Here is a 25271-nt window from a genome sequence, read left to right as displayed (position 1 = left end):
GAGTTTTATCTTTAAAATTAGAAAGCAAAAGTCACAGTACATGTACAGAATGCCACACAACCGTATCTGTTCAAGTTGGTTTTAGACAAGGACAGAACCTGGTCATTCAGCTCCCCCACAGCCAAATCTCTCTACAAACCGATTAGGGGTAGAGTCGGCCTATTATTAAAGTACTGCCCTTTATAGTTTAGTACTTATTTTGCAAATCAACCTTTCAGCTTTATTCCTCCACCCACCCAAACCCAAGTTCTTAGTTAAAAAGGTCCATAGTTAAGACATATGGTTGTTCAGGGTACAACCAGCAGTTTAAAACCTGAAAACATCACACGAGAAAAAAGAATTTTTACGACACATCTATATTTTCCCCTAAGTAAGAGAAGTAGGTCCAAAGGATCACAGCCCTGTTTTCAAACACCTTAACAGAACACGCAGAATAATCTCCTTGTATCACTGAATGCCCACTCAGCCTCCAAAAATCGCTTTCCTCCCTCCAATTCGCTAAAGTAACTGTCACTCTAAACACTTTTACTCTCCTCCCAAGAGCCTTCCTCAGATTTATACCCCAGTCCCGCCCACTCGCCCTGGCCCCTCCCCCGGGCTGGTCACTGATTGGCCGAGGCGCCACTCCGCATGGGGCTGTTTATACCAGCGCACGCAGCGCTCCCTGGGAGCTGAGTGTAGGCGCGAGGACGGCGCGAGCTGTACTTGGTGGGCTCCCCTCCCCCGTGCGGCGACCCCGGCTCAGACCGACACGTCCTCTAAACGGTGGCGGCCGTTTGTGGTCGTTGGTCCCAGGGATTTAGGACCAACATTTGAAGACCCAAAGGGGTGAGGAAGGGATGGGGACAGTGGGGGCGCTGCCACACCGCAGATAACGACCAGAGACCCCGCCTCCCGGCCGCAGAAAGCCTGGTCTTTAGTCACGCAAGCCAAACTCGCGGTTGAGACCCACTCCCCGCCGGAGGCGGTGTCTGCGCAGTTCGCCTTCCTTAGTCTCCCGCTCCGTCGAGCAGTACGCGGTAGGACAGCTCCTGCCGTCCACCCCTCGCGCCGCGAGGTCCCGGCCCTCTAGTCCCCAGCTCCCTGTCACGTCGTCGTCTTTGGGGCCCTTCGACAGCCCTTTCCGCCCCCCAGCGCCCTGCCCTCTCTCCTCATTTCCGTTCTCCTCCGCCGCCTTCCGGCAGCTTCCCACCTGCTGCCCTCCATGTTCTTTTCTTAACCTTTCCTTTTGTCGACCACCGCAGGTCAGTGTCCCACCCCCACCCCCTGTGACCTTCCCGTCGCCGGACTGCCGTTGTCCTGCCCGCGCGTTCCCTCCCCAGGTTCTGGGGCGACCCCTGGGGCGCCCTGCCTGCTGGTTGAGATTGGTAATCACGTCGTGGTTTTCATTTAGTTCTAACTGCGGATGAGCCTCGAACTTTCTTTTGCTTTTGACTCTCCTCCTCGCTTTTCTGTTGGGTTTTGAACCAAGCAGGGCTGCGTAGTGGCCAACGGGAAAGATTTCGGACTACTAAACTGGACAGCCAGTAGTACCATTTTTGTTTGCTGACATCAGGCAGTTTGAGTTACTAATTCGTAAAACATTTTCTTTGGGCCACCGACAGGACCACTGAATGTGGACCTCGGGTTTAATCTCGGCGTTGGTATTACTTCCGAAATCGTTTTGAAGCCCCTTGCTTTATTTTGGGCACCGATTATATTCGTTTAGTTTAGCTAATATTGAAGTCTCTTTAAGCACTCACAGTCTTGATAAATACTCTGTAGCTTGAATAATATATGTTAATAAGGCTAATAGAGAGGGACTGTTGGCAGGAGTTAGACTTGGCTTCTCTTGCAGATTTGCCCCGCTTTGTGTTGGAGGATGACATTAGAACCAGAAAGAAGGATATGTTGCGTGTATAATACTGACATATAAATAACACATTTGCATGTCGGTAGAAGTTTACTTGTTTAAGTAATAGGGAGAGCTTTTCCTTTCAAGAATCACCAGGGTGTGTAGGTGAGAAGTTGGACAAATTTCAGAATTGAAGCACCTCATGGACTCTAATGATAGATTCCTTCCTAGGGTACACATTTAAAACATTCTATTTTAAAATTTGTTTGCAACTGTGTGCTATTAGAAACATGAAGATGACTATTAGTGCTGCAGTAACTAAATACTAGCGTTGCCTTAGTTTCTGCGTAGGCACTGCTTTAACTGCCAGTTTTCACTTAAGAAGGTGGAGTATTGGACTTCAGCATTATTGCCAAAGATTATTATAGGCATGAACACTTGAAATATAAGCATATATATCCCTGGATACATTATGAAGCTAGAATTTTAAGATTGTGCCTAATTTATGGACTGAAATTAAGCTTCATTTTTAATGGTGTCATTTTTGTGGTTAGGAAATAGACTTGTTGAAAATCTGCTTAGATTTTCAGAATAATGCTGGGTGTTTCCCATCTTATTTTACTATCTGATGATTGGTAAAGCAAGAAAAAGAGGGAAGGAAATATGATGTCTATGTTCATATTTTAACAGATTTCAAATGACAGATTATAGTCAACTATGTAAGGAATAGTGTACTATTTTTGTCCTGGTGTGCAAAAATTTTGGTTCTTTATGTCTTTATCCTGAGTTAAAAGAGCGTTACACTTTTGTTTTCAAAGCAATATTTAAAAAAATAGTAGATACAATTATTTTGTAAAATAGTACAATTTTAAAAATATTTTTGAATTTAAACCTGTCCTCCACAGTATTATTATTAGAGGTTGTGAAACACCTGGTACTAAAATTTTTGTATATATATTTAACTTACAGGAATAAATGTGTATTCTCATTCTTCAATAAAAATAAAATGGAATTGAACTGATCCATCTATACTCTTTTGTTTTGGAGTGTTAGACTTACACACCATCATACTTTTGACTCATTCTTTTCATTTGCCAACCGTGTTGCTATGGTGCAGTTTGTCCCCAAAATGAGTTGCCCCTGGAACAGTCTCCATTGACCTGGCAACCGTGGTCTCAGACTACCATATTCAACAGCGACTGAATTAACATATCTGTGTTTTGATGCTGTGTAATTTGGTATGGAATGCCATAAAGATCTACTGTACTTTTTATAAGTATTGTTATACCTTAAAAATTAATGTTTTCTTCTATTTCATTTTTAAAAATTATAGTAAAACTTATGAAATGTTTATTTTCACTTTATAAATTTTTATAATAATTCAGAAAATGAAGTTTCAGTTTAAACAGTTTGAATAAGCAATACAAACTTCTTTAGATAAATGATTTTCATTTATATTTTGCTAAAATTGTACTCATGTCTTTCATTAATACACTTCTATTTTGAAAGGCAGTACAAGTTTGAAAAATTATAGCATCATTAACTTATTAAGATGCTCAAAATTAATGAAGATAGAATTAGTGCTCATTTAAAGCTAAAAGTTTTATATGTCAAAATAATTTAAACCTTGGCTTGTATAGATTCACAGTGATCACTGACAGCGTATTTTTATTATGTTACTCTTGCTTTCTTTTCCAACTGTTTCACTTCTGTTTACCCACTCTTGCTTTTGTTGTTACTGTTTTTTTCTACTTTCACTTCCCTTATATTTAGCTTAGGTGTTATAAAGGTACTGATTAATTGACATTAAAAGAAGTTTCCAGCTTCCATTGTAGAGAACTTTGGGGGATAGGACAGCAGCGATTACCAAATGTAGCAACCACAGCTATCCTAGATTTCTTGCAACCTGAAGAAATGCTTCATAGATTCCTGATTCTCCATGTCATAATCATTGTTTTTATACTTTGTTTTAGGAACTGCAACCATGAATGAAGAAAATATAGACGGAACAAATGGATGCAGTAAAGTCCGAACTGGTACTCAGAATGAAGCAGCATTACTTGCTTTGATGGAAAAGACTGGTTACAACATGGTTCAAGAAAATGGGCAACGGAAATTTGGTGGTCCTCCTCCAGGTGCGGCTTTATTTATGTAAAAACAGCAAAAAAAAAATTAATCTTCAGTGTAGTCATTTACAGTATATTATGTGTACTTCTCCACAAGTATCCCAAACAGTAACTCTGATCTTTATATAAGTGCTTTAAGACCTTAGTAATTATTTTTAATATTAGGGAAAAGAGGTAGGTTTTTATAATGTGTTGCATGTTTTACCCTCATTTTTCAGTGCTGCTCTTGGTTTAAGAAGCAGTTGAGAAAGAAGTTGGGTTGGTTTAGAAGTCAGGATTGGGTCATGGGGAAAAGGGTACTCTTGTTAATAAAGGAGAGGTGTTTTGGGAGGAATTTGAAAGAGCAATGAGAGAGGAGTGATGTCTCTACCAGATGCAAATCAGACCCAAACAAGTAAGTAGAATGTTTTGGTTTTCTATAATAGCTAGTGCAGTTTCCTTGCTCAAAACCCTTCAGTTAACTTTCTATCAGACTTAAAATGAAATCCTGTCCTGAACTCCATTGATGGCCACACTATCTACCACTTTACCCTCCCTCCAGTACACGTTAGCCACGCAGGCCTAAGTACTCTGAGTTGTTCCACCATATAACACACTTGCTGCTGCTTCTTGATACATACATATCCTCAAGGCTCATTGCCTTATTTCACTCAGATATCTGCTTAAACTTTTTGTTTGCAGGGAAGATTTACTTGACTACCAAAAGTATCAACTCTTCTGTGGCTGTATTTTCATAGCACTTAACCACTGTTGTCTCCTTTCTGTATTGCTATATGTGTCACGAGGGAAAGGGTTTCTATTTTGCTCACTATTGTATTCTCCAGCATCTAGAATAGTGCACGACACAAAGAAGGCTCATAGTATGTTTATGCAATGAATGAAAGATTAAATAGTAAATATGAGTAACTTACTAGAATTTATATAATAAATAAAAATTTATCATTTTTGTCTTTCAGGTTGGGAAGGTCCACCTCCACCTAGAGGCTGTGAAGTTTTTGTAGGAAAAATACCTCGTGATATGTATGAAGATGAGTTAGTTCCTGTATTTGAAAGAGCTGGGAAGATATATGAATTTCGACTTATGATGGAATTTAGTGGTGAAAATCGAGGTTATGCTTTTGTGATGTACACTACAAAAGAAGAAGCCCAGTTAGCCATCAGAATTCTTAATAATTATGAAATTCGACCAGGAAAGTTTATTGGTGTGTGTGTAAGCTTGGATAATTGCAGATTATTTATTGGCGCTATTCCCAAGGAAAAGAAGAAAGAAGAAATTTTGGATGAAATGAAGAAAGTTACAGAAGGAGTTGTAGATGTCATTGTTTATCCAAGTGCAACTGATAAGACTAAAAATCGTGGTTTTGCATTTGTTGAATATGAATCTCACAGAGCTGCTGCTATGGCCCGGAGAAAACTAATTCCAGGTAATCTTGTCCTTTTGGAGGTTATTTTTCTATATTCCCTTCATTATAAATATGAAAAGATGACAGTATCTCATAGACCAACATTATGAAAATACATAATGCCCTTAAAGAGCATTAAGGATTAAGAAGTAAAGTAAATCAAGTGATTCTAAAAAACAATAAATTGTTTCTATAAAATGTGTCATTATTTGTAATAATTTACTGAAAACTGAATGATACATTTATATTGAGTTGTTAATTATGATAAAAAGCCAAAAGACAATGCCTAATTTTTCTAGTAGGCAACTGTCTTTGAAGCATATTTGTTTTGTTGACTGTTAAAATTAATTTCACCAGAAGTTCCGGTTAGGTTTGCCTTAGTAAATTTTTGTGTGAGTAGGAAACTAATGCGTAACCAAATATGTTGATATGTATTTGAGTTTCTACTTCTTTGGAGAAATAGTTTTACTTAACAATACTTGACTTTTGTTTTGATTGTTTTTAGATTAATTTATTCTTTTTTTTACAGGAACATTCCAACTGTGGGGCCATACCATTCAAGTAGATTGGGCTGACCCAGAGAAAGAGGTTGATGAGGAAACCATGCAGAGAGTTAAAGTTCTCTATGTTAGAAATTTAATGATCTCAACTGCAGAGGAAACAATTAAAGCAGAATTCAATAAATTCAAACCTGGTGCAGTTGAAAGAGTAAAGAAGCTTAGAGATTACGCTTTTGTTCACTTTTTCAACCGAGAAGATGCAGTGGCTGCTATGTCTGTTATGAATGGGAAGTGCATTGATGGAGCAAGTATTGAGGTGACACTGGCAAAACCAGTAAATAAAGAAAACACTTGGAAACAGCACCTTAATGGTCAGATTAGCCCCAATTCTGAAAGCTTGATTGTGTTTGCTAACAAAGAGGAAAGCCATCCGAAAACTCTAGGCAAGCAACCGGCTCTTCCAGCTCGTCTCAATGGTCAGCATAGCCCAGGCCCCCCCGAAATTGATAGATGCACTTACCCATTTTTTCCTGGAACAAAGCTTACTCCTATTAGTATGTATTCTTTAAAATCAAATCATTTCAATTCTGCAGTAATGCACTTGGATTATTACTGCAACAAAAATAATTGGGCACCACCAGAATATTATTTGTATTCAACAACAAGTCAAGATGGGAAAGTACTCTTGGTGTATAAAATTGTTATTCCTGCTATTGCAAATGGAGCCCAGAGTTACTTCATGCCGGACAAGCTCTGTACCACGTTAGAAGATGCAAAGGAACTGGCGGCTCAGTTTACGTTACTTCATTTGGGTAAGTTTAAAAATACTCTAAGTAATGTAGAATATGAACTACAATTACAGATTATTTATATATTTATTTCGAATTCCACATTAGTGGTGAGTATTTAACATATATTTTACCTCAGTTTTAAGAATTTGTGGTAAATTTTGTTGAGACATTTCTCCTTTGGAGACTTAACTATGTTTAGCTTTTTTAAACATTACCTCAGAGCTCATGATCCCGTTTCCTTAGTTTATTGTTTGGTAATGACTCATTCTCATTTGAAATAATAATTCCTATTGTATATAAGTTACAGGATTTGTGACTTAAACCAATTTATAAGTGCCTGGGCTTCTTTGATGTTGCCTGCCCACTAGAGGTAGGAGGTTGTAAAGTCAGCACCATTTCAGATGGGTCATGCTCACAGCCCTACGCTCACCAATCTGGAAATTTGTCATTGTTACTCATGAAAGACAAAAAGCATCATTAAAAAGTGTTTATGACCATTTTCTTTTTAAATTTCACGCTTTAAAAAAAGTATGTTTCTGTAGCAGGGTTGTCCAACCCATGACCGACCTATAGGCCACATGCAGCTCAGTATGGCTATGAATGCAGCCCAACCCAAAATAGAAATTTACTTAAAACATTATGAGTTTTTTTTCATTAGTATTTGTATATTTAATGTGTGGTCCAAGACAACTCTCCTTCCAGTGTGGCCCAGAGATGCCAAAAGTTTGGACACCCCCGAATTTTGAGGGATAATTAAGAAAGGCTTTGGGCCAGATATTTTGCATTGTAAAGGAAGAGATGTAATATCACTCTGGCATTTTCCTACTTCCTGTTTTTTACTCTTTTGTTAGGTACCCCCTTCCCACCAGTTTGTTTCCTTTTTAAATGCAGCTGTATATTTCAGTTGGTGATGACTTTGTGCCCCAAATAATAATAATGACCTCTATTTTTCAAGAATAGAAGTTTCTTGAAAAGTAACAATAAAAAGGAAAGGTCACAAACTAAGGATTATAATTTTTTTATTGTAATTGTCAAACTTAGCTTAAATTTGATTGGTTATATGTTTGCAGAACCATACCACTGAAGCTTAAATCTATTTAAAATTGGTATCCTCAAATTTGTTAAGAGAAGTCAGTCAAAAAGGAAAACCGTTGCCAAAAGGGAAACTAATTTTTACATATTATATAGATTTGCTTCTCTATTATAGGCACTCCCATAGTATTATGAATATTTTTAGAAGATTCTGATTTGGAAATCTCATCTCCCCTTCAAAGAAACTTTTCAGTAGTGTCATTAATTATTACTTTGGAAATATTTGGTAATTTTATAGTCATTTAAGTTAATAAATATTAGGCATGATTTCCATTAACGTACATAGTAGGATCCTTCTAGTTTTTAAAAATAAACACAATATAAAATGAGGTGAGTAGCAAATAATTCATATTAGGATTCTTAAAGAAAAATGGATCAAATTATTCTTTTGGCATGGATATCGATAATTAGTTGCTAAGCAAGATTTTCCTAGGGTACTTGTGTGGATCCAACATGGTTATGCTGAAATATATTTTATTTCTACCCTCACTCATTTCCCTTACAAATTTAGCTTCAAGTTCCAAGGTTCTTAAAACATAGTCTTCTTTATTTATTGCATGTCGTATTTTCTATTTAGCCATGGTTTGCCATTTGGTTATGCCATAAAGAATATTAGATGTTACATATATAAACCAGAAGTTTTTCATCAGCTTTTAATTTAATATTAAAATGTTTTTTTTAATTGAATACTAGGGTAATAGTTAACTTGTTGTAGCTTTTAGTTCCCAGGGAAACCTCCTATTCAGGTATGTATTCTCAACTACATTTTGTTAATTAAGGGTAAAATTAACTTCAATAAATGAAGTCATTAGAGGGTGCAGGCAATTTGCTCTGTAGCCATCTACTTCAGATTGTATCAATCTTGTGTTAAAGCTGCTTATAATAAGACATTGAACAATTTGTGTTTTATGTATTTTCTTGGTTTTTATCCACCATCAGAGAAAAGATCTAAGATCCAAATACAAGCCAAAACCTTGTTTAGATGCAGTACACAGGCCTGAGGCCTTGTCTACAGACAGGAACAGAAAAATCCTTAGTGCGGTTGTCTAGAAATATGAGTGAAAGTTGAGTTAGAGGCAGCTGAGGAGGAGAGAATTCTGGGATGTGGAGTATGGAGTAGTCAGAGATCAGGGTGTAGGAATTTTTGATCGGCAAATGAATGTCAGACTTTCCGAGGCCATTTGAAGAATGACAGGTGCTGTAGACAGCCAGATGACATGTTGCCACGTGGCAGGTTAAGGATAGAGTTACCGTTATTGTGGCAATGATCTGGCTTTTTCCTTCTCTTAATACTGGAGCCTCTGGGCTTTAAAAGGTTGATGTGTTTTAACATGGAGTTTCTTTAGGTAAAGTTTGTACGGTTTCACTGGAAGGTTCAAGGTGGAGCTTATGGTGATAGTAGTGTGTTCTTTGAGGGCAGGGAGTGTTAGATTTGTTGTTCATATCCTGCTAAATATTTACATGTTTCAAGCTGTGGATTTTTCTGAGACCTTGAGAGGTGGTTACTGGTTTGTTACTGGAGTCCCTCAAATGGAGTTCATTAAGTATTGGGTTGGCCAAAAAGTCCCATTTAAGTTTTTCCTGTAAAGTAAAAGACCTTTTCATTTTCACCAATAACTTTATTGATTTGGATACTTTGAGTATGTCGGCTATCTCCCACTATTGGCTTCTAGTGGGTAGAGGCCAGGGGTGCTGCTAAACATCTTCCAATGCGTAAGACAGCCCCACAACAAAGAAGTATTTGGTCAAAACGGCAGAGTTATTTGGCCAGAATGTTAATAGTACCAAAGAACTTCACAAACCACTTCTGACATGTTCGATCAGTCACAGCACTGATGCTGCACAAATCTTTTTGTGTGTGTTTCAGTTGCTTTTCTATCTTTCTTGAAATAGTAAAACATAAAATGCTGAAAATATCACATATTTTCTTCCATCTTCTATATTAAAATGGTAACACAAAAATTTTATAAGTTTTTTTAAAAATACATGCTGATATGACAGCTGTCACAGTATAGTCTAACAAAATTTTTCTGAAGTTTAAGACAGCCAAGCACTACTAGAGCCACCTTATGAAAAAACCAGTGAACTTTTTGGCCAACCCGATATTAAATAATCATTGGCTTTATTTTCTTAAAGAATTTGAATGTGATTTCCTAGATAGTGAATTTAACTACTATTTTAAGATGATTTCCTTGGGTGTAGTAATTTTAAAAATATGTTTTAATGTGCTTCAATTAATCCTCTCAGTTTGATGCTATTTTGAAGATTATCCAGTCTTACCTTGATGATCTTTGACTATTATATGTGATATAAACTGTCAGTTACCTTTTTATTTCAGAGCTCTTTAAGAATGTACTTTTAATGCTCATGTTGTTTTGGCATTACCATGCCTGTTTTTCAAGTTTGAGACATAAAAGCTGGAAAAAATAGACTTCATTTAGTTAAATAAGTATCATTGGTGTTATGAGGAAAATAGAAAGTTTTTTAAGGGGTCAAAGGCATCTAAGTGAGTGCTAGAAATCAAGGAGTTTACTCCTGGTGACCATTGAGTAGTCTTATCAGAATCCCAGAGGTTCTTGGGGTATGGTCCCTTACAATCAATTTTTAAAATGTTTTGGGTTTTGGTTCCCATTTAAAGTGAACTGTATTTTAAGTAAAATGCCCCTAACTAGGAGAAAAGCTGAAAGCTGGGGTTAATGCTGAAACTGAACCCTCATTTTTTTACTTTAAGTTTAGGGATTATCTTCATCTTCATAACATCAGAGAATAACCTCCCTAACCTCAACCAATATGATAAGAAATTCTGTGTTACCTGGTTCTATTTCGGAACTTGTAATAAGTGGGATACTCATTGGATTTAATGGGTGGACTACGGTGTTGGAAATAGATAGTTTTTTACCAAATATTTGATGTGTAGGGACATCTTGGGTCATTCAGTATCATCTTGTTAAATAAGACTTTTCTGTTTCCTAATTTTGTATCTTTAATAATAGATCAGACTATCAGTGTGAATAATCCTGCTTTTCTTAAACCTTTGCCTCTGTTTTGAATCTGGGCCTTCCAGTATTGCCACTGCTTTCCAATACTGCTGTTGCTGTTTCCTCGGGGTTCTTCGCCATCCAGGAGTGGAGTGAGCAAAGTCAAGGAGAGAAAGAAAAGTTCTGGAGAGTAAATGGTTTTGAAGAAGAAAGTCCTGGAGAATACTTAGTGGAAGGAGGGAGGTTGCCTCAGTATGTGTTGATAATTCATCTGGCTAAATCAGTTATTAACAACTAATTGCAGGCAAGGCATTTCTTGTCTTGTTTCTGTGTTTGTAATACTGATGAAGTAGGAGTTTTTTTTACTTCGATGACCACCTAAAGCTTTAAGATGGGGGGAGGGGGTGAAGAACCTCTGTCACAAACAAGCTGTGCCATTGATTGAATTTCATCTGAGTGTTCTTTTGTTTTGGCCGTGAATAATGGAGTTTAATTAAAGAACAGTTCTTTTTTGTATGCCCCTTCTGTGCTAAGTGTACTTTCCTAAGCAATCTGGAGCTAAAGGTAAACAAAACATTGTTTTTGCTTTTACGGATTCATGGTCTACAGAAGAAGGCAAGCACAAACACTCTGCGTAGGTTATTTTGGGAGTACAAAGGAAGGGCACACCTCCCACCTGATCTGAGTTGTAAATCCTGAGAGGAGTTTATCCAGAAGATGACCAGAAAGGGACACAGCATAAACACTCAGAAAAACAGCATAGTGTGAGTTAATGGCAGTAATTCTGTGTAATGTTTGCTTTGGTGATTTCAGCCAGATTTTAAGAATTAGAAATTGAAAGGAAGTGGACTTCAGCTCATTGAAATTTCATCAGTTCTGCTTTTTAAAACTTTGCAAGTATTTTTTTAGTACAACTATGTTGATATTACTTGCTTTTCCTCTGAGCAAGTAAGTTTTTTTCTAGATGAATGTATTTTGATTTATGTGGACCATTTTATGTGTAAATATTCATCTTTTTAGTATCTTCTGTACTTTCTTTTCAATATTCATTTTGTAGCTGACTTGCAAATTGCTTCTAATATTTGATTTTGTACATTATTAGAATCTTTAATTTTTTCTGGTCATTGAGTGGTACAGTATTAGTATATATATTCTAAGCATGACAGCCATAATGTTTTTTCTATTTAATGTTTAAATTAGGGTTTGATTTCTGTTATCACTTATAACTTAGCTGAAAGTTAGGAAATAGAAGACAGCAGGGGAAAGGTATACTATTCTGAGTAGTTTTAATGTGAAAAGTAAGGGGCTTTTTCTTCTCATGAACTATCATTTCCAGATTGATGAGCAGAAATACAAAAAATACCAAATTTTGATTTAAAAAATTTACCAATAAATTGCTTTGAAACAAAGAGAAACCTTCAGTTTTCTTTTTAATTTAAGGCATAATTTTAGGATTCTCTTAAGCTAGGTACAATATATAATGGTGGTATATTACAATGAAAAATTTAATTATAAATAAGTAGAATAAAAATAATGATAGTTTTAGAAAGTTAATCTTTCCAGTGTTAATTACAGATTTAATTTTTATGTTAGTATTTTAAACTGGTATATTAAACAACCAAATTTGCTTTAAAATTTATTTAGACAAATAAGTACAATGAGCATCAACATAATTTTACTTTAATTTGTTTTCACATGATCAAGTGATAAGACAAAAATTCCATGAACTCAACTATGTGTCTTTGACCCTCCATTAGAGACCAGTACTCATGAAAATATATTTCTATTTCTCTTGAAACTGAAATATTTTTTGGAAGACCATCATGTGGTCTTTCCTCATAATTTTAATCTTACTGACACTGACATTAAGAGACCATAGTTATTATGGAGTTAGTACTGGGAAAGAAGCAGCTTATTTCATATAGTGATGAGTAATCAAATAGAAATACATGAACCTACAGTTTCAGCCACCAACAAACTATGACCCTAGAATGGCAAATGAATTGTTTACTCTTTGTGGACCTCAGTGCCTTCACATCTGAAATATGAGGGTTTTATTTGGTGACCTCAAAGAATTCTCTTAACCTTCCCAAATTATGGTTTTGTTTAGGTATGGTTAAAAGTCTTATGAAGGACCAAAAATAATACTTGACATTTTTTTGTCTATCGAGTTACATTCTTGAGTTCAAATAGTTTAAAATTAAAAGTTGCTTTTGCATGAATTAACTGTTCATCAGTTGAATATCCCTTACTTTATACAATTCAAAGCTTATATCTGACTATTTCACAGCAGAACAACTGGATTTTAAAAATGGAACATTCAATCACCTGTTTTATTTGTATGAACAAGTAATTGCTTCATGGTATTTCTTGAATTTGTTAGTTACAGTGCAGTCAAAACCAAGGTTTTATAAAACAACTTAATTGCTTAAAAGTTTTGAAATTAATTTTCTTTTGGTAACAGAGAATCTAGAAAATGATGTGCATTAAAACATATCATCTGACTAATAGATTTCCATGGTTATTAACTGGCTGAAGTGATCATCTGATTTCATTTACTTTTATACATTAGTTTAGTCAGGCTTGATCCTCTATCCTCTAATTTCTTAGTCTCTTTGGGTAATTCCTAAAATACTTGTTCTAATACAGTAGTTTTAACAGTAGCTACTGCTTTATTAATTTATAAATTATCATCTGGTTTTATCATTTAGCATTTCAAAAAATAATGGTTTATAAATTTTCCCCTTTTGAATCAATGCCACAATAAATTTTGCTTCTAGATTCCATTTTTAGATGTCAGTAGCAATTCATAATTTTGCCACATGGTGTCACCTAAATATATTTTTTAACTTGGCCTTAAAAGGATTTCCAGTGTTACATTGAGTTTTTCTTCTTTCTGTGGCTTACTTATTTTGGGGGGGATTAGAATCAGTAAAATCTGTGTGAGAAGTTGCACATAGTCTTTAGTTTATTTGCTTTTATTTCTGCTTCCTATTTCATATTTAGTAGACAATGGTTGCTTATGTTATAGCTATATATTTTAGTGAATGAATTGTAAATTGAGACAAAAGGTGTTTGAGAAAATGGGTTTTACTGGGATAAATTTATTCAAATGATCATCTGTACTTTTAATAATTATAAAATTATTGTGTCAGTTGCTTTTGGGCTTCTTGGTTATTTAAAATTAAATATGGAATCTCTTCTTTGTTAGTGAATTTGGGATGTATCATCTCCTAGAGTAATATACATCCTCTATCTAAGACCTGGGAATGCATTACCTCCAAGAATGGTGAACTTTCGTTGGGGATTTAAAGGCAAAGAAAACAAAATAAAAACCTTTAGTCTACTAACTAATCAGAAGCTTCAAATCATCAGAATATTAACAACTACTTGTTTTTTCTTGCTCCTTAAATGTATAGTTTTTGGCTAAAGATATATTAGTTATTGTGTGCCATTATTTATCTCATGGCAAGTGACATTTGAACTATAAAAATGGCCTGTATTATATGGATTTTTATATGCACAACAGTTCATATTTATGAAAATGACTTATTGTTAGATAAATGCGTGGGAGAAGAAAAGATTCTTTACTAGACTCTTACAACTCAGAATTATCTTCCTTATATCTCTGAGAGTATATTAGTCTTGCTATTTTGAAGTCCTCTGAAAAAGTTAGTTTTTGAAAACTTTGATTCAAGGAAGTTATTCTCATAATGCTTTTGTTCATTATTATTTACTCCTTTAGCCTTTCTGCTTTCATTTTCAGTGTATTGATTGACCGCTGGCTGATTGTTAATCCTGGTTAATATGGGGGGGGGCAAAAGTAGGTTTACAATTTTGAGAACACAAAACACAGAGTTTATTCTTTTATTATTATTTATTATGTATTATTTTTCATACAAACCACTGTCATCCTACTTTTTCCCCACCCTGTATATAAGTTAATTCAACAAATACTGAACACTGTTTTGCACACAGTCCTGAGCATCCCTGCTGTGAATTAAGACAGTTGCTGCTTTCATAGAGCATAGAGTATTGAGGGAGGCAGTTACTCGGTCATAGTTCTGATACACGTGGGAGATGTACAGTGTGTTGTAAGAATGTATAATTGGGTGATCTGAGCTAAAGATGAGGGAGATGCAGTACTTTAGATTTAGTAAAGTACATAGGCAACAGCATAGAATAAGGAGCATGACATTTGCTCTCGGAATGCCTTGGTTCACATTCCAGCTTTATTACTTGCTTGGAAGTTTAACCTATACTTCACTTTCCTCATCTATAAAATGGGAATGTTAGTGGCATTTCATAGGGCAATTGCATGTATTTAATGAGTTAAAATTGTGTAAAAGATTCACAACAGTGCCATATACTTAAAAATGTGCTGTATAAGTACTGAAGAATAATATACAAAGATAAGACAGTGGAGTTTCCAGTCACTAATAATAATAAATATTATTTGAACCCTTAATTATATGTTAGGTACTTTGTTAAATGCCTTTATATAACACATTATTTTTTAAATGATTTTACCTATTTTTAGAGAGAGGGGAAAGAAGGGAGAAGGGGAGGGAGAGAAACTTTGATGTTAAGAGAAACATTGATCAGTTGTCTCCTGTACGTGCCTTGACCAGGGGGTGAACCTGCAATCCAGGCATTGTGACCTGACTGGGAATTGAACCAGGGACCTTTTGCTTTATGGAACGATGCCCAACCCACTGAGCCCCGTAGGCTCAGGGAATATAATACATTGTTTTGATAATATCTGAGGAAGATATTATTTTCTACAATAATAGATATGTTACATATGACACTATTACAGATGTTCCCATCTTCCCCCCTTTTGCCCATCCCCACTGAGCCCCCACTCCCTTACCTCCCTGGTGGGTTATGTGTATATGTTCCATGAATCTACTCACCTTCTTTTATCCAGTCCCTGACCTCTCTGACAGCTGTCAGCCTGTTCCGTGTAGCCATGCTTCTGTTTCTGTTTGTCAGTTTATTTTTTTTCATTAGATTCCACATATAAGTGAGATTATATGGTATTTATCTTTCTCTGACTGGCTTATTTCACTTAAGTAATAATCTCCAGGTCCATCCATGCTGTCACAAAAGGTAAGAGTTCCTTCTTTTTTTTTTTTTTAAATGGCCACATCATATTCCATTGTGTAAATGTACCACAGCTTTTTTATACACTCACGTATTGATGGGCACTTGGGCCTTTTCCAGATCTTTGCTATTGTAAATAATGCTGCTACAAACATTGGGATATGTAGGTTTTTTTGAATTGGTGTTTTGAGATTCTTGGATATAGTCCCAGGAGTGGGATCGCTGGGTCAAAAGACAGTTCCATTTTTAGTTTTTTCAGGCAATTCCATACTGTTTCCCACAGTGGTTGTACCAGTCTGCATTTCCACCAACAGTGTACTAGGGTTCCCTTTTCTCCACAACCTGTCCAACACTTGCTGTTTATTGATTTGTTTATGATGGCCATTCTGACAGTTGTGAAGTGGTATCTCATTGTGGTTTTAATTTACATCTCTCTGATTGCATCTTAATTTAGAGTTTTCAGCCTTTTATTACAATATATACATTTTCAGCTACAAGTTTCTATATGGTTATATCTGTATCATACATGTTTCGATATATTTATTGTTATCATTATTCCAAAATATTTTGTTTTGATCTCCTCTTGAACATAGATTCTTGTAGTTATATATTTGGTTTTTATTTTCCTATGATCAGAAAGTATATTATGTATCTTTTTTGTACTTCTTGATTTTTAAGGGCCAATTAAAGTAAATATTCCATGCCTACTTAAAAATAATTTATTTGCAGTTGTTAATTGCAGTTCTAGGGTTGCTGTGGCAAAGTAACACAATCTGGGTGGTTTAAATAAAAGCAGTTTATTCTTCCATCGTTCTGGAGGCTGGCAGTCAGAAGTCAAGGTGTTGGCAGGGCCATAGTGTTTCTGAAGTTGTAGGGGAGAATTTCCTGACCTCTATTTTTTAAAGATTTTATTTTATTTATTTTTAGAGAGAGGGGAAGAGAGGGGGAGAAACACTGATGAGTTGCCTCTCACATGCCCCAAACAGGGNTAATTGCAGTTCTAGGGTTGCTGTGGCAAAGTAACCCAATCTGGGTGGTTTAAATAAAAGCAGTTTATTCTTCCATCATTCTGGAGGCTGGCAGTCAGAAGTCAAGGTGTTGGCAGGGCCATAGTGTTTCTGAAGTTGTAGGGGAGAATTTCCTGACCTCTATTTTTTAAAGATTTTATTTTATTTATTTTTAGAGAGAGGGGAAGAGAGGGGGAGAAACACTGATGAGTTGCCTCTCACATGCCCCAAACAGGGACGAAATCTTCAACCAACGCCTATGCCTCAACCAGGAATCAAACCAGTGACCTTTTGGTATGACCTTTTGACCGAGTGTAATTTTAGGACTGTATAAATGTAATTACTCCTCAACTGTTAAAGAGGTGAAATTACATTTGGCCCTTTGAAGGCAACTGCAAGGCTGATGTGGCCCCCGGTGAAAATGAGTTTCGACACCCCTGGTATATACGGTGATGCCCAACCCAGCCAAGTCCAGGGCTTCCTTTGCTCTTTAGCTTCCTGAGTTCTTTGGCTTGTGGATGCATTACTCCTACCTCGGCCTTTGCTGTAACATACTCATCTTCTCCCTACGTGTCTCTGTGTCTTCACATGGTGTACTCTCTCTTTTTCTACACATTTAAGGATACCAGTCACATTAGAGGAAAGGTCCACTATACTGCAATACGATCTAATCTTAACTAATATTTACAATGACTCTATTTCCAAATAAGGTCATATTTTGAGGTACTAGGCATTAGGACTTCAACATATCTTTGTGGGCACCTAATTCAACTCATAAACTATGAATGTAAGTTTATGTGTATTGTGTACATATGTTTGTATACATACACACACACACATATCTCAGGTCAAGTTTGTTAATCCTATTTAAATTTCTTTATCTTTCATGATTTTTACTAGATAAGTTTACTCTATTACTGAGATTATGAAAACCACTCACTATGATTATACATTTATATTTTCCTCTTTTGGTTTGTCAGTTTTTGCTTTATATATTTTGAGGTTATGTATTAGGTGCCTAGAAATAAAAGTTGTTATATTTTTCTGGTGAAATATGCCTTTTATCATTATACTGTGTCATTCTATCTCTGTCATGCATTCCTACATTAAAGAGTACTTCCGTAAGCTTTCTTTTGGTCAGAGTTTACATGTTATATATTTTTTCCTTTGTTAAACTTTACTTTTTCTGTATCTTAGACTTAAGATGAGCCCAGTATAGTTAGTTTTTTTTTTTAATTGCTGCTGTCGCTTGTTTGTTTTGAAAGTCTGTCCTTTGAGTGCTTGGTCATCTTGCATTTAGTGTACTTACTGATAATGCTTGGAATTAAGTCTCTCATCTTGCTGTTTGCTTTTTATTCTGTGTTCTATTTTCCTAATCTCTTTTTTGACTTCTCTTTTTAAAATTCTCACCGGAGGATATGTTTATTGATTTCAAAGAGGAACATTGATCTGTTGCCTCCCATACATGCCCTGGGTGGTATCCGGCCCACAGCCTAGGCATGTGCCTTGACCAGTTATTGAACCTGCAACATTTTTGGTGTGTGGAACAGTGTTCCAATCAACTGAGCCACCCAGCTAGGGCTAACACAATATTTTTACTACAGCAGCAGTTATTTTCCTTTAGCACTTTGAGGTTATAATTCCATTTACTGTCCTTTGGCTTCCATTGTATCCACTGAGTAGTCAGCTGTAATTTATTTCTTACTCCTTTGAACACAAACGTCAAAACTTGTTTTGCCCTCTGCTACTCTTAATATCTTTTTAATGTGTGATTTTCAGAACTGTTACTGTGATGGACTTACATTACTTTTCGTAGTTTTTTATCTTAATTGAAATTTTGCTATTCCTAAAATCTATGGATCAGTATTTTTCACATGTTTTAGAAAGTTCTAAGTTATTTGGTTTTCATATATTGCTTTTGTCTCTTTATCTCTCTCTGTGTGGTACTCGAATTACACATATCTGAGAAGTTTTTTTTACTGTACCTCATATCTATTATTTTCTGTACTATTTATTTGTATGTTTAGTTTGCATATTTTCTTCAGACCTATTTTTGGTTCATGACTTCTTTTTTCATCTGTGCCTAACATGCTTACATACAAAACCATTTATTTGGATTCATTTCTCAGTTCTAGCATTTCATTTGACTTTTCCTTTTAATACTATCCATTTTTTCCTCCAAAATTTCTAGTCTTTTATTTCCTTGAACATATTAGACATAGTTATTTTAATATAAAGTTTTGAAAACTTTTTCTGTAGATTGTTACCATTCATTGTTGTATTGTTGGTTTTAGGTAACATTTTTTATTGAATGACAGGTACTATATATGAAAAAATATAGAGATAATTTGAAAGCTAGCATGCTATTTTTATTCAGAGAGGATTGATTTTTGCTTCAGAAAGGTGCCCCAAGTGTCTGGGCCATCCCTGATTACCTTAATCCAGGCAGGAATCAAAATTCGAAGTTGAATTTGTTCTTCTTTAAACTTGGTGTGCTTCTAGTTCAGTTTTACTCAGGATTCCAGGCGTGCCTCACCAGCAGCTTCTCCTCTTCCGTTTTTGTCCTTCTCTTCCTCAGAAGTTTTTCTTTTTCTAGTTATCTTTTTTTTTATCTTTCAGAATTTGCCAGTTATTCTAGGGGAAACGCTCTTCCAAAACCTGTATCCACTTCTCTGAGCTTCAGATCCTCTGACTGAGATCCTGACCCCATTATTCTTCACTGTCTTGCTCATTCTCAATGCTCTCAGATAAATGGTTTTGCGTTATAATAATTGTCTACATTTTCAAGTTCTTACTGGGAGGGTTGATCATGTAAAAGTCAGAAAATACTGTGAGTACTTCCTTCTACTGAGTTATAATCTTTAAGATGGCTATTTAAAAATCTATAGCTTTCTGTAGATCATCAACCATTTTTATTTGCTCATACTTTTTAGGCACTGCTTCTTAGCATAGAGTTAGATGTGCATTTCCACCAGAAAGCTTTAAGGCATATAAGGAGATGAGTGACTAAAATGGACGACTGTCCAGAGTTGTACTGTATATGGTTAAATTAAGCTTCAAGTAGATTAGTTTAGCTGTTAATAAGCAAAATGTGTTTTTAAGCTTACTGTTATTTTGTCCATCTATGTCTTTTTCAGAGAAGGAAAAGATGTTAATATTTTTAAAATTCACTAACATTCTTTGGCTATCTGCTTATCAGAAATTGGGTAATTTCATTTGCTTTTAAATATTTTTCTTTATTTTATTTTTAGAGTAGTCCTTAGAAAAACCAACTAAGAAGGACTGGTACTTTGTATAGAAAGATTTGTTTTTTTTTCTGATAATGTATTAACTCAATTTTAATTCAAATAACAAAATACTGTTGTCTTTGTTTTTCTTTGCAGATGGTAGCTTCAGAAATGATAACTATTTGTCACGTACTTCCTTTTCTCTAAATTTATTTTCCTATTTATGATCAAGAGATTTTTAACTAAAGTTATCAAGGGTTCCGTGCACTCCCAAGATAGGGATAACATCAATCTAAAGACTCAATTTCTTTCTGTCTTCACTGCTTACAGACAGGGAACACAATCTCTTCAGCCTGGACCTATGTAGACGAATTTGGAGAAAGTGAAAAGGTAAGCAGAAGTCTCTTAGGAATATTAAGTGATATATTTAGTTTTCAGAAAGCCAGTTATAAATTATTATTATTCCTATAGTTATAAGGAGAAATAATTAAAAATTTCCAGTAAAACCTTATGGAGTATTTTTATTATTATGGTTTTATGAATTATAGACTTGTCAAGCAAAGTTTTAAAAAGTTACACTTTATTATTTAAGGTTTTCTCAAAACTTTTAACATGCTAATGGTGCACATTGTAAACCAGCAGATGGTGAACTGCTTTAAGGTAGATGTAGTTGGAATGGGTATGTTATGTGTATAGATTAGCATTTCTCAAACTTACCTGAAAGTAAAACTCAATTTTTTTCAAATTATTAACCCAAAATTATTCTTGATACAATTGAGAATAAAAGTTACAGTTTTGATGATTTACTGTTTAGTTTTTTAACATGATACCGAGAAGGGTAAGTTTTAGTAGGAAGTTAAAGATAGTTTATATTTTCAGTAAAGGTGATCTAAACTCCTTTTTATATGTGAAAGCAAAAGGAATGTTGTGGTCCTGTGGGTAGCAAACCATGTACTAGTTCTGTGTTCTTGAATAGGTTCCTCTACTTTTCTGTGCCTCCAAAGGTAGCAAACTGAAAGCTCTCGATTTGTTTGGTCTCTTCAGCTTTTTTGAAAGGAAAGCAACTAGGCTCTACTTCAGTACAATAGCTAGATAGCTATTTTGCATTTGGTTCTCTGAGTTCTTTTTTTTCATCTGTTTGTTACATCTTGGCCTCTGAAAGCATCTGAGTTTGTAATCACTCTGTTTAGTGTATTTCAAGAATTTTCTGTCTTGCTTTTAAAGTTTCCATATTGCATATTATTCCCACTAAAAGTCCTTTCCAAGCTTATTTGTAAAGTTCTTCAGTGAAATAACTGTCTCTAAGGTCAAACAAGTTTTGGAAATACTGCACACTCCCTTTGGGAAATCATGATGTATCTTGAATAATTGTAGTGGCAATTTGGTTAACTGCCATGGTAAACTCATCTTTCCTAAGTTTTTCCCAAGATTTTTTTGTTGAAGGATTCTTGTACTTTAATTATATGGGATGTAGTTTGGGAAACACTGAAACTAACTCAGAGAAATGCAATAAAGTGCACATATTTAAAGTCTATACTTTAACCGGTTTTGATTTAAGTATTCATCTGCTAAATGACACCACAATCAGCAAACAAACATTTCAGTCACCCCTAATGTCACATTTCTCCTACTCTCTTCCCCAGGCAACCACTGATCTGATTGCTATCACTGTAGTTGTGTTTTCTAGAATTTCAAACCCTTTTTTGAAGGTTTAACTTATAATCTTCAGATAATTTGAAATGAAGCAGCTGTAATTTCTTAAAAATAAAAATACAGATGTCTGACAGATTTTGTGTTTATGATAATTGTTGTACACTATCAAAATTTCACAGTAAAATGTAAAACCCAAATTGTTCTTTTAAGATTGTATGGAATAATATATTGTAAATTTAAACACTAGTTAAAATAAAAAACAGATGAGGTTTTTTTCCCCTGAAATTGAATCTAAAAAATGTAACTCCCATAATAAAAAGAGAACTAACCAACTCAAACTTTATAAGGAAGCAGTCACGGACAGTAACTTTCTTATCCAGTCACCCATTACTAAGATTAGAATACTCAAAGCCTTCTATAAATCATCTTAAAACAGAAAGACTGACCAAGTTACTCTGTGGGGCCTAGTCTTAGGGGGAGTAAAAAACATTGGTAGTTCCATATCTCCTTCTTGCCCTTTGTTGTCAGTTGCCTGATAGGAGAAGTTAAGTAGAGAACAAACATACCTTTTAAAATTTTGTTTATAATAATTGTAGGGAGAGTAAATGAGATTTTTTTAAAGGTGAATTTGACATGAGTAACATATTTCATTTAGAAGTATCACTTAAAATTTTCTAGTTAATGACTTAAATATTTCCCAGGTTTTAAGTTGCTTAATAACTGGCAATTCTTAAAACTCTTTCTTCTACTTTACACTTAGCTTTCGATTTTCTGTACTGGGATGGAAAGTACAAAGTAATAAATAATAAATGTTATTTATATTCTAATATAGAAGTTTATTTTTACTTATTTTTTTTTATGTCTGTGTTTGAACTTAGCTATATTTTACATTATGGGTATATATACAATGCTATAAATAATTTCATTTTGCAGATGAAAAAATTTAATGGTTCAGTGAAGGAATGAGTTATTTCAATCATGGCTATTTGAATATTAGCAATTGAAATAATAAAATGGTGAAATGAGAACAATTTTTTAAAAAAAATTAATATCCCATAAAAATCTAAAGAAATGGTTAAAATATGTATCAAAGTCTGGGAAATGTATTGCAGAAGTCAAAATATCAGATGCTTTACTCTCATAGATTGGTGTGGGGAGTATAAAGTGGTATAAGCTGCCTTGGAAAATAGTTGGTAGTACCATGCAAAGCTAAATACAGTGCCAGCAATTCCACTCCTAGGTATTTACTTAAGAGAATTGAAAATAAATGTCCACACAAAATCTTGTAAAATTATTTGTTAGCAGCATTATTTATATTAGCCAAAAGGTAGAAACAACCTAAATGACCATTGACAAAATGCGATACATATATACAATGAATATAAAAAGGAAAGAAGTTCTGGTATATACCACAACGTGGAGGAACCATGAAAACATTATGCTAAGAAACCAATTAAAAAAAAAAACAGTTTAAGAAGACCACATAAGGCCCTGGCTGGTTAGCTCTGTTGGGGCATCATCCCACTGTGCCAAGATCATGGGTTCCATCCTGGTCAGGGCATCTGCAGGATTCAAGCAGTGAGTGCATGATGGGGGAACAACAAATTGATCGATCTCTCTCTTCCTCCCTCTCACCTCCCCCTCCCTTCCTCCCTCTCTCTCTCCCCCACCCCTATCTCCTACCCTCCTTCTTCATCTCGCTCTAAAAAAATAAATAAAAATATTAAAGACCACATAAATTTTATGATTAAATTTATGCAAAAAGTCCAGCATAGCCAAATCTGTAGGTACAGAAAAATTAGAGGTTGCTGTGGCTTTGGAAGAGGGAATGGGGGGTGACCACTAATAGGTGGGGAGAGTGTTCTGGATGGTGGGGTTGGTTATATAACCCTATGAAATACTTGTAAATCTTCCAAACATCTGAAGCTTTTTGTTTCCTAATGTTCGTAGCTTGGGGGAAAACAACTTCTTTTGATTTATCCTATATGAATAAATTCATCAGTGTCAATTTCTAATTTTATATTTTGATTTAGTCTCCTTAAAAATGTGAGAACACAACAGTTGATTAGTGTACTTTAAATTAAAGGCTTCCAGTATGGTACTATAGGAATCTACATTTTGATACATAAGTACTGTGCGAATAGCCAGGTGTCTGACTACCTTTGTGAAATCTTCCTCTGAAGATAGTTCTTCAATCTACATTTCATGAACTGGCTGCAGTAACTATTCCATGGATATAAACCCAGAGTGAAAGTGCTTTCTCTGAAAACCGTTCCCCATCTGCAGAAGTGGAACTGTTTGAAGTCCTCCTCTTTTAAATCTCGCTGCCTATGACTACACTGTTGAAATTCTAACGAGGTAGTTGTACCACAGACACATGTTTAAAAAGGAGTCTACTGTATTGGCGTAATCATCTGTAGGAGAAGAGAACCAGAACTTTTTTTGTAAAGCAGTCATTTGAATTAATAGGAGCACTGACTTTCTGTTTATACTTTTAATACCATAACCTTTAATACCATAACCCTTCAGGCAAAGTGGATCCTTTAAGAGAAATATCTGTGATACTTGGAGTTTCCTAGTTTGGTATCAAAGTAACTCCTTATCCAATTTTAAAATACTGAAAATACTTTGAACCAGATGCTTTTAATGTATTTATGTCATCTTGGGACAAACTGCTTTTTATTAATCTTATGGTACCATTGATAAAAGACACAAAAACTATATAAAATTATCCTATTAGAGTTTTACAATGCTAGAAATTAAATTAAATTTAATTGATTTTTATTTTTTCCATTTCTTTTCTTAACTAGGTCCTTTCTGATGTTGCTTGCGCTTACTCTTCTGCAGTTGATCCATCCCTGTTGGCCACATATTAAGTCCCATGACAACATTAAGTTAATGCTCATTCATTTTAGTTCCAGGAAAATACAGGAAAAAACCTTACCTGTACATTAGATGACATTATTCCTTTTCATTTATTCTTAGAAACACCATTACTTTTAAAAATGATCATTTTATAGTTATTGTCACACCTATGGCGTAGTCTACAATAAAGAACATAGTTGAGTTTTTGGAAAGTATGGGATTTACAAATTTGGTCTTTAATATTCACATGCATCTATAAACATTATAATAAATGAAGCAGCAGGCAATTATTACTGCATAAGATGAAGTTTATTGTGAAACAGTAATATTTCAAATGTAATTGTTTTTTAAAAAATTTGGTTACTTTTTGGATTTTTCTATACTCTCAGTTGATAATGGTTTTTGAAGTTTATTTTATAAAGATGATTCAATTTACTGTTTTATGGTACCAGTAGGATGCTAATATTTAATTGGTGTGTTGAGTTATATAAATGTTTATATTAATCTTTAAATAATGAAATATTGGGCAGTTAGTTTTTGTAGTCCAGTGGTAAATGCTTCTGCTGGTTTGATACATAATACAGTTTCCCCCCAAAAAGCAAATGTGAATTTGTTGTGTTTTATCCTTTCTTCATGAACTACCCCGTAGCATCAGAACCACATTTAAAATGAGCTTCATGGTGGAGCAA

The 25271-nt window shown here is 34.9% G+C and overlaps 1 protein-coding gene across 1 annotated transcript; it reads left to right on the top strand.

Annotated features, from left to right (window-relative positions):
* Window positions 1-741: 741 nt before the first annotated feature.
* RBM46 (RNA binding motif protein 46) lies at window positions 742-24844 on the top strand. The gene is made up of 6 exons (XM_037058206.1): window positions 742-828; window positions 3808-3969; window positions 4917-5384; window positions 5893-6675; window positions 20395-20454; window positions 24528-24844. The coding sequence occupies exons 2-5, from the start codon at window positions 3819-3821 to the stop codon at window positions 20448-20450; spliced, it is 1458 nt and encodes a 485-aa protein (XP_036914101.1). The 5' UTR covers window positions 742-828; window positions 3808-3818; the 3' UTR covers window positions 20451-20454; window positions 24528-24844.
* Window positions 24845-25271: the final 427 nt, after the last annotated feature.

The sequence above is a fragment of the Sturnira hondurensis genome, unplaced genomic scaffold (genome assembly GCF_014824575.4).
Source record: "Sturnira hondurensis isolate 20B ecotype Veracruz unplaced genomic scaffold, ASM1482457v3 Scaffold0010128, whole genome shotgun sequence".
Lineage (NCBI taxonomy): Eukaryota > Metazoa > Chordata > Mammalia > Chiroptera > Phyllostomidae > Sturnira > Sturnira hondurensis.
Note: the sequence above shows the minus strand (reverse complement) of the source record. Positions and strands in the feature narration are given on the sequence as shown.